Source organism: Neophocaena asiaeorientalis, unplaced genomic scaffold (genome assembly GCF_003031525.2).
Source record: "Neophocaena asiaeorientalis asiaeorientalis breed wild unplaced genomic scaffold, Neophocaena_asiaeorientalis_V1.1 scaffold106, whole genome shotgun sequence".
In the NCBI taxonomy this organism is placed as follows: domain Eukaryota; kingdom Metazoa; phylum Chordata; class Mammalia; order Artiodactyla; family Phocoenidae; genus Neophocaena; species Neophocaena asiaeorientalis.
The window spans coordinates 20,682-30,328 of record NW_020172597.1 but is presented as its reverse complement, the minus strand read 5'-3'; the positions used below and the strand labels follow the sequence as shown (position 1 = coordinate 30,328).

Genomic DNA, 9,647 nt, shown 5'->3' with positions numbered 1-9,647 from the left:
TTTTTTTTTATTTTTTTTTTTTTTTTTTTTTTTTTTTTTTTTTTTTTTTTTTTTTTTTTTTTTTTTTTTTTTTTTTTGAATATAGCATTCTTATAAAATGATTTTTTGGTCACTTGAATCAACTGAACATTTGCATATTATCACATATTACTCTAAAATAAATTCTAGTGGCTAAATATCAGAGTTTCTAAGGTTGGAGTCCAAGAATCCCTGAGGTCTGTAAAGGCAGACCAGGCAGTCTGAGAATTCTAAAAAAAATATTTTAAAAGTCTGGGTTTTTATTTCAATAATTCTTTTAGTGAATGTAAGTATATTTTTAGTCATGAATAACCACATATAACTGAGTTGTACAAGTTTTTAGTGCTGTTGTTAGCTTTTACAATTCTATTATTGCATTGTGAAGCCCCTAAGTGGTAGATTTAACTTTGTATTTTAATTCACTGTTTATCACACTGAAACTTGCAAAACCCTGAAAGACGTCTTATTCTTGGAATTCTCAGGCAACTCCAACATACCGCCTTTTTTTGTGATAAGACGTGTCTGTACATTACTGGAATTCGAGAAAATACTGATATATATTATTTAATAGACATATCAGATTACATAAGGATGAGACTGGGGTGAGGTGAGGCACTTGCCTCAGGCACAAATTAAGGCACCAAAAATCTCAGTAATATTTTTTAAAATGCCATAATCCATGATAAACAAAATACCAAAACTTTAAATAAGTAAAGACAGGATCAGTATTACTAATTTTTCCCTTGGCCTCAGTCTCCAATTTGATAGCCCTGAATGGCACTGAAATTACATAACCACAACCCAGTGTTGGTTCACTTGTTCCCACACATTTGCATAATGCCATGATGAACATCTCTGAATACTCATACACTCATATTTAGGATTATCTCCTAAGGAAAGAATCTTAAAGTGGAATTACTAGGTAAATAAGTACATAGTAAAGGTTCTTGATGCACAGTGACAGATTGTTTTTTAAAACCTTAATTTTATTTATTCTAGCAATTTGTGATAAAAGCCACTTAAAAGTCTCTTCCCATTCTTGTTTTAATTTCCAATTTTTTTAATATCCATTTACAAAAAAAGCATTATAAGGTAACAAGATTAACCTCTGATAACATCTGTTATCAACATTTCCTCAATATGTACTATGAGATAAATTTTACATACTGAAGTTTCCATTTTTATGCCGAAAAATTAACAGTTTTTACCTTTGCGATTCCATTTCTTACAAAGTTCTACTTCCACAATAAAATACTAAGAAAGTTTTCATTGTTTATAATACAGTCCTTTAATCCAGAGGTCAGCAAACTATCTGCAAAGGGCCAGATACTAAATATTTTTGACTTTTCAGGCCATGCTATCACGACTACTCAAGTCTGCCCTGGTAGAGCAAAAGTACCCATAGATAATATGTAAATGAATGAATGTGGCAATGATCCAATAAAACTATAAAAACAGTATGCAGAAAAACAAAACAGAAACAAAGAGGGCAGGCTGGATTTGGCCCACTGCTGAAAGATAATTTGCCAACTCCTGCTTTAATCCATCTGTGATTTATTGATATTTATTTTGATATATAATGAGCATTTTTCTTTTTCTTTCTTTGAATAGCTGATGAATTCCTTCCACTCACCATTAACGTATCAACTTCCTCTAAAAATATCTCTTTTATGGCAATCTATTCTGCATCACTATCAGGCTGACTACTCTTATATCACACTATCCTAATGAAAATAATTGTGAGATGTTTAATCATTTAATAGTTCACCACATCTCTAATGTTTAGAGCATACATGTAACATAATGTGTGTGTACATGCCTATTTATTTTTCTTCAAAACATAAGAAACCACTGATATTTTCATAATTGTATCCATACTGTATCTTAATTTAGGAAAAACTAATATATTAAAAAAAAGTCTCTGCATTCATTCAAGTTGTTTTATCTGATACAAGCACTTTTTAGTTGCTCTGCTGTAGGAAACAGTATATCTTTTCATAATATTGTCTAACTGGGAAACAACTGATTTATAGAAATATTTCTCTGTTTTATATAACTAAAATTCAACTAGCTACTCCACTAAACTTTCAAGAATTCTATTAATTTTCTAATAAAGATCCTTACCAGTAAATGATGATAATTTTGTCTCCCCTTTTCCATTATTTCTTCTAATTTCTTTAACATGTATTGGGTCGAAAATCCAACAAGAGTTAAATAATAATGCTGACATCAGTAATTTGTGTTCATTTAGTTATTATTAACAGAAGGTTTCCATCATTTTACTTTTAAATTCAATGACTGTTATTGATCAGAAGTAGGTATTTCCTTACCTGATCAAGAGAGTATCTATTATAAGAAATGCATAGTGAATTACATGAAATGTCTTTCGGCATCTATCTATCTATATATCTAGTCTTATTTGACCTGTTGATGAAGTTACGTATATTAAGAGATTTTCTAATATTGATTCATCATAACATTCCTACATTATATAGTATATGAAAGCATATTATAAGTAAGAAATTTTTTTAAATCTCAGAAAACTCCAGAAAAAATATCAGTATTCATGGGCATACTTTCATGGTTTCCAGTCAGCTCTCTTTCTCACTGTCTGTGACAGTTATTTCAAACTTCTGATACATTCCTTAAGCCTCAAGTACATATTACTTATATAATACAGTAAAGTAAGAATATATCTTAAGTACTGTGCTTGTACACCCCACAATGCCTTCAAGGCATAATCATGTTTATGTTAGTATCCTCCCAACAATGATTAATTTTACAAATATTTAATAAAAAATCAATGACTAATAACTTGAGAAGTGAAAATCTGATGACCCAAAAGCTTTCAGAAACAGAAAAACAGGTGTCAAAACAAAACCAAAAAATCCTCTACCACAGTATCTTTACCTTCCCTTTATTTACCATAAAGTATGTATCAGTATCCCAAGACAGTATTTTAGAAATGAAGAACCCAGTTTCTATAACCAAGTTAACTTGACATGGCTAAAAAAACAAGCCCCAACATTTAATTACTGCATTCCATTTGCCAAGACTATATGACTCACTATTGTCACAATTAATTAATTTGCTTTCCCATTCTAATCCATTCACTTCAATGAGAGATTACAGATTAGCTCTCCTTTTATTATGAGCAAAAAGAAAAGAAAAAAAATCATGATTTTAATGTAATATTTACTGAATTTCCAGCTTTCAGAAACTATAGAAAAGGGGAGAAGAAAAAATGACGTCTCTGGCTCTTTAAAGTTTTTATTTTAAAAACTTCTCTAGTCATTTTTTTAAACAACTTTTATTTATAGGAAGTTTGGTAGACTATAATAATAAGGCCTTGATGAAGGCCACTCCTTCCTGGCCATATGGCCTTGAGTAACTAACTTATTAACCTCTAGGAATCTCAGTTCCCTCACCTAAACATAGAGTTAATATCATCTACTCTGGCCTTCTTATATTGGAGGATGAAACAACATAGTACACATAAAAGTATCTGTAAGTATTATATACAGAATATATTATAGTAACATGCAATAGGATTTGAATGAAGAAATGTAACTGGGAGGACAAATGATGCTACGCCAGTAACAGAGGCAGGAGGATGACAACTGGCAAACCCAGAAAATTATAACTGAAGAAATAAGAACAATTGGGAAGAAGTAAATATATATATAAACATACATTTCAGTATCTTAGTGATTTACACGGGAAAGTAAAAAAATTAAGACCAAAGTGAACTGTGTAAAAAGGAGAATAAGGAAGTGAGTTGAAAGCAGAGCTACGAGTTAAGCAAAGAGAAAAGCCAAGGGAGGTTTTGACAAGGTGCCAGAAGCTAAAGCTATGATCTTATTATACCAAGAGAAAAGTTATTACAAGTAACTGATGGTCACAAGTAAAGACTGACCACAGCTGTTAAATCTATCAGTATTTTATGAGCATTAGGTTAATAGTACTGTTTCAGAGTCTAAGAGAATAATTTGTTGGAACTCCTTTTTCCAGTCTATGGGAAATGAATAAGAATAATAAAGCATTAGGCAGTGTTGAACAAGGAATATAGATTTCCAATGGTCACTGAGGAGAAATACCTAAAAGAACAGGACAATGAAGAAGGAGGTGGGAGAAGGGGAGAGGAAATAGGAGGGGGGAGAGGAAGTAGGAGGGAAAGGGAGAGGAGGGGGAGAGAGAAGGTAAGGAAGGGATGGAAAAAAAAGAAAGAACCAGGTATCCATAATTTAACATGAGGTCAGGGATTTCTAGAAGAGTCATCAAAGGTATGATCCCACAGGATTGGTGTAGCTGATAACAGAAAGGACTTCTCAGAGAACACCTAGTTTTACCACTCACATGCTGGAACTGCCTTATTGTGGGGTCAGGGCAAAGAATGCTTCTGGACCTTATGCCTAGAACTTACACAGATTCCTGCTTGGTTTTTAAGAGTCCAGTCAATCAGGTGGTGAGCCCTTAGGGAAGTTCTTCCCCAAAATCATGACGAAACTTCATATACGGCATTTTATAACACATTATTACACTTTGAATAGTGATAAAAATGTAGGTGTTTCTGTGTCCTGACTGTTCCACCCTGTTGGTATCCTCCAGTCACTGGAATCTGATTGTTTTCAAAACAGTAATATTGGGTTGGCCAAAAGGTTCATTCAGATTTTTCCGTAAGACATTACAGAAAAACCTGAACGAACCTTCTGGCCAACCCAATACAAATAACCTTTCCTGATGCCCTCTTCCCACAGTGTATTTGGCCTTTGCTATAACTGCCTTTTCAGCTCAAGGTAAGTGTCACTGGGTCATGTACAGGCAGAAAGTGACGTCTTTGGTACCTGCCAGCATTATGATTTCTTATGGATTTCCCATGTCCAGATTGGGGCACTTAAAAGACAGGAGATCTGCCCTGTATAGGCATGGTAGTAGTCTTCTAAAGCATACACTGCCATATGAACCTCCCCTAGGTGTCAGGACACTTCCTTATCTCTAATTCAGATATCCACGACCTCCACTTTGCTGCTTTTATTAACATGTTTTCATTATTCAGATATTTTCATATTCCTTCTCTACCATCTTTGTAGCTACCACACTCACAGCCATCCAACTCTACAGCTTTATCATCACTACCCTATACAGCTACCCTCCACCGGGCACCATGGCATTCTCACTTAATTGAAGCATCAATCTGACTCACATAAATCACCTGCATCTATAAATCACCTATTCTTCCATTTCCTTACTCTAAAAGAGTGGTTCTCAATAGCAGAGGATTTTGTCCCCCAGGGGACATTTGGCAATGTCTGGAGACATGGTACTACTGGCATCTAGTAGGTAGAGGTCAAAGATGCTTCTAAACATCCTACAATGCACAGGACAGCCCCTCACAACAAAGAATTATCTGGCCCCAAATGTCAACAGTGCCGAGAAACCCTGCTAAGAGACATCTGAGTGAAAAAAACTTCTTCCACAGAAGTCTCACATTCTCAACCCCCCTAACATAAAAGAAAGGTATGGAAAGGTAAGCTTTCTCCACATCAAATGTCATTTCAAAAAAATAGCTAATTCATGCGATCTTTACTTCTCAGCCTCTGCGCTCATACCAGCTGTATAAAACACAGAACACCCTCAAACAACTGCTCTACTGCATATTCATCCCTTGGTCCTCTTCCTACGTTCCAAAATGATTACAGCATCTTTACTCCGTTCCAACCACTGCAATGTCGTTAATTGCATGGATAACTTCACTGACTACAGCATTCACACTTACAGAATCTTTATGACTTTTACCTCCAGAGCAACCTTGAAATAACAGAGCTCTATCCTTACCCTTATTACTCACAGATCTCAAAACTGGAATCCTATATCACCCATCAAAGCATCAAAACCTCCTTTATCTTCTACCCACTGATCTAATGAACTGGATCTTCAATAAGCTAATTTTTCCAAAGATTAATTAATCCCATTAATCCCTCCTGAAAAACACTTAAATCCATACATAGCCTATACTTCATTAGCAGCGACTGCAAAAGGCTTATTGCTACCTTATATAAACTCAATCACACCATAAACTCATAAACCATCATAAACCTTCAGCCATGTCTGCTGTATCAATCTTAAATCCTTGAAGACTCACTTTCCCTAATCCTGCACTGAAAATGTAAAATTCACAGAACAGTGGTATTAAGGAACGATGTGGATTAAAAGCCTTAACTACTACTTGGACAAAGTTTCCTATAACTCTGGTTGATTCCTTAGTATTATTCTTATAATTCAATTGCCTCAACCTTCATTAAGAGTCTCCTCTCACCCCATCAACAAAACACTTCACTTCTTAATCAAGAACTTCCTTTCTTGAATGAATAATTCATGTGTGGAACAAAAAGAAGGGGGAAGAAAAGGTGAAATGTTTACTTGAGCATTGTCAGGTTCATCTTTAATTTTGTCTAGTAGTCCCTGCTGTGGTGCCATTGCTTTGTCATACTCATCATCCAAAGGTTCTTCTTTAATTCTAACATTTGATGCAAAGGAATTCCCCAGTTCCGAACCAATGGATTCTTTATTGGCAAATGGATAGCTGGAATCCTAAAACACAATATAAAGGATTAATAAATATTCAGATTTTAAAATTATTCCTCTTCAGGTTTAACACCCAAAGAAAAGTTCACTGGAAATGAAGAACTCTACGGACATTCATTAGAGTCCCTACGCTTACAAGTAAATGTGATATATGTCTAAATATCAAATACAAATAAAGAATCTAAGAGCAGAGGCTTCTGAGAACATCTCCAAAGATGTCCTTATGAAAATAATAAAGGAAATTAAAAAAAATAAAATCAGCGCTCTACCTAACACATATAGTTACAGTTTAGAATATCACATAAAGAAAACTTGCCACAGTTATAGCAATCTACATACACACTGAAAACTTACCCTAAAGTTTGTTTCTGGGGTTTGTGGTAAATGGGTATGTAATGTTTCTTCAACTTGATTAGCTATTGAAAGAAAAACAAAACAAAACAAAACAAACACATGTATATGAATAACAAATCTTACAAAGAGTGACCTAAAAAGCTATCATTTGATAATCACCTCTCTTTTCCAATGAAGCTGCTCATTAGAGTGAAATGGGTACCAAAAATACCCAAAAGGTAGTTTCACTCAAAACAAACAATCTGGCCCCATCTAACTTTTAGCCTTGCCTCATGCTCTTTCCTTGTTCAAACCTAAATAAAGTGGTTACATTATCCACTATGTTCTGAAATTTACTTATGTTTGTTCTTCCCCATTTCTGCTTATATCATTCCAAGTCCCCTCTATCCTAATATTTATAGTCTTCCAGACTCAGCTCAGTTCAAAATTCACCTCTCCTCTATAAAACCTGCCCTTGTCCACTGAGTTAAAAATCATCTCTCTCCTAAGAATACCTAAAACAGTTTCAGTTATTTGATAGAAATTTTATTATGCTGCCTTATAACAAACTCTTCTACTACTGTCTTTAATTATAAATTAAGTTTTATGCTATTCAACTGGTCGTTGACACTTCTGCTACTTGCCTTGTCTTGTCCCTTCTGCTACTAGACCCTATGTTCCTTGAATATAAGTACCCTTATAATTCATCCCTCATAGGGATACTGAAAATACATATTGAATAATATATACTGAAAAATACAGTATACCCTTGTACAGTCTTGTACATAATGGATACTTAAATTAATTGTTATTTTTAACAATACTGATTTGTTCTTTCAATCATAGTTTTCCTAGCACTGTCAAAAGAAATATAAAGATTGGTATATTCTACCAAGCTTTCTTTCACACCTATTGAACATTTATTGAAATATTACTATTTTCACTACACCACATTAGGCCCCAAGAACACAAAGATGAATAAGATACAATCTGGCCCTCAATAAACTCCTACACTAGCACGTAAGGCAAAACAAATAGAGCTATAATACCGTGTGATAAGTACTATAAATAATGAGGCATAAACAAAATGCTATGGAAATATAGATAAGGAAACAAACATTCTTGATGTAGAGAGGTTAGGGATGACCATAGGGCAGAAGAGGTTTATGAGTTAGGTGTTGTTGAATAAGAAGCACTTTTACAGGCATATATACAAAGAGAGAAAACGACATTCAGGCAAATGGAACAGCAGGAGGAAAGAGAGGCACAGAAATAAGAAAATGTATATATTCAAGAATGGAACTGAAGCTAAGTATAGGGTACGATGGGCAAAGAGGCTCAAGAGGAGTCTCAAGAAACTTCTAAAACATAAAACAGAAATGTTATCAAAAAGAAAAACCCTCCCTAATTTGGACTAATTGGTGGGACAGCAGTTTGAATTAGTGCTTACAGCACAAAGAAGTTAAATCCAACTTCAGGTTCCAATGTTCAACCAAAGAAAATGAACAGGTGATTCGAGTATCTTGCCTTCTCATCAAAATATTGCAACCAGGGGAGGGAGAAATGAGGTTTAGAGCTATTTTTCAACCATTTATACCATTACCAATAGTTACTGGGAGAAATTCAGTCACTCTGCAAAGAACAAGGATAAAAGAAAAATGACAAGCTTACAATGAATTTAACTGTTCATACTTTGCTTAGCATCAGAAGTAATAAAAGCTGTATTATTATCAGTACGTTATTTATTGTGTTTTATGGCTCTATTCCAACAATTATTACCTGCTTTATCAAAAAAACTGCTTTTCAACCTTGAATCCAACTCTTTATGGGGTTTATCCAACCGTTTTTCACGTTCAAGATAAGTTAGGTCTCTATTTTTCTCCTTTCCAGAAAAAGTCTCTTTGCTGTTTTCTCTTACTAGACTAAAATCTTTCCGTATTGATTTAAAGACAGAAACCTGATCAAATTGTTTAGGAAAGTCTTTTTTTAATTTATTTTGAATCTGTATTTCATTTTCATTGTCTGATTCATGCTGTGTGACTCTTCTCTCTACTTCCAAGCTATCATCAGTATGAATTGAAGAAACAAGATTGTCCTTTGAACTAAAATCCTGTTCATCCTCATTGTCACTACCAACGACTGGAATTCCTGCAAGATCCCCAGAGTTCAAAAAATAATCATCTTCATCCAGCAATGAATTTTCAGATCCTGTTTGATTCGGCATTCCATAAGACATGCTGTCAAGGGTAGGAGTTAAGTTGTGGTCTATATCTTCAGACATTTCTGTATCCATGATACCACCACCTTAAAAAGTAAAATACTGTTTAGACAAATGATAGTGCTAAAGATGACCATATTTATAAGGTCTGTCTGGCATTTAACCAAATATATATTTTTTCTTTTCAAACAAAATATAGATAATAATACTGTGGTATTCAATTAGCACTTTGATATAGGTGTGACAGATAAAATATCCCTATCTGACAGATAAGGAAATAGGGATGTAAAACTTGAGAAACTATTTCAGGTTAGAAAGAAAGTCAATGCAATATAGAAAAAAAGAGCACCAACTTCAGAATTAGACATATCTGTGTTGGAATCATAGCATGATTAACTGAAAATCTATGTGATCCTGAGAAGTAAACTCTCAGGCTTCTTTATCTGTAAAACAGTGTAATACTCACCTTGGAGATTAATTTGTGGTGAGGTTT

The 9,647-nt window shown here is 34.1% G+C and overlaps 1 protein-coding gene across 3 annotated transcripts in view; it reads right to left on the bottom strand.

The window, feature by feature from the left end:
- Positions 1-9,236, bottom strand: part of ZMYM4 (zinc finger MYM-type containing 4) — a 63,784-nt gene extending 54,548 nt beyond the window's left edge. For all 3 annotated transcript variants that reach the window (XM_024738831.1, XM_024738832.1, XM_024738833.1), the window contains exons 1-3: positions 8,716-9,236; positions 6,958-7,019; positions 6,439-6,609 (exon numbers count right to left, since the gene is read on the bottom strand). In XM_024738831.1, the coding sequence (XP_024594599.1) occupies positions 6,439-6,609; positions 6,958-7,019; positions 8,716-9,229 (747 nt within the window). In that variant the 5' untranslated portion in view covers positions 9,230-9,236. The remainder of the gene's footprint in view (positions 1-6,438; positions 6,610-6,957; positions 7,020-8,715) is intronic.
- Positions 9,237-9,647: the final 411 nt, after the last annotated feature.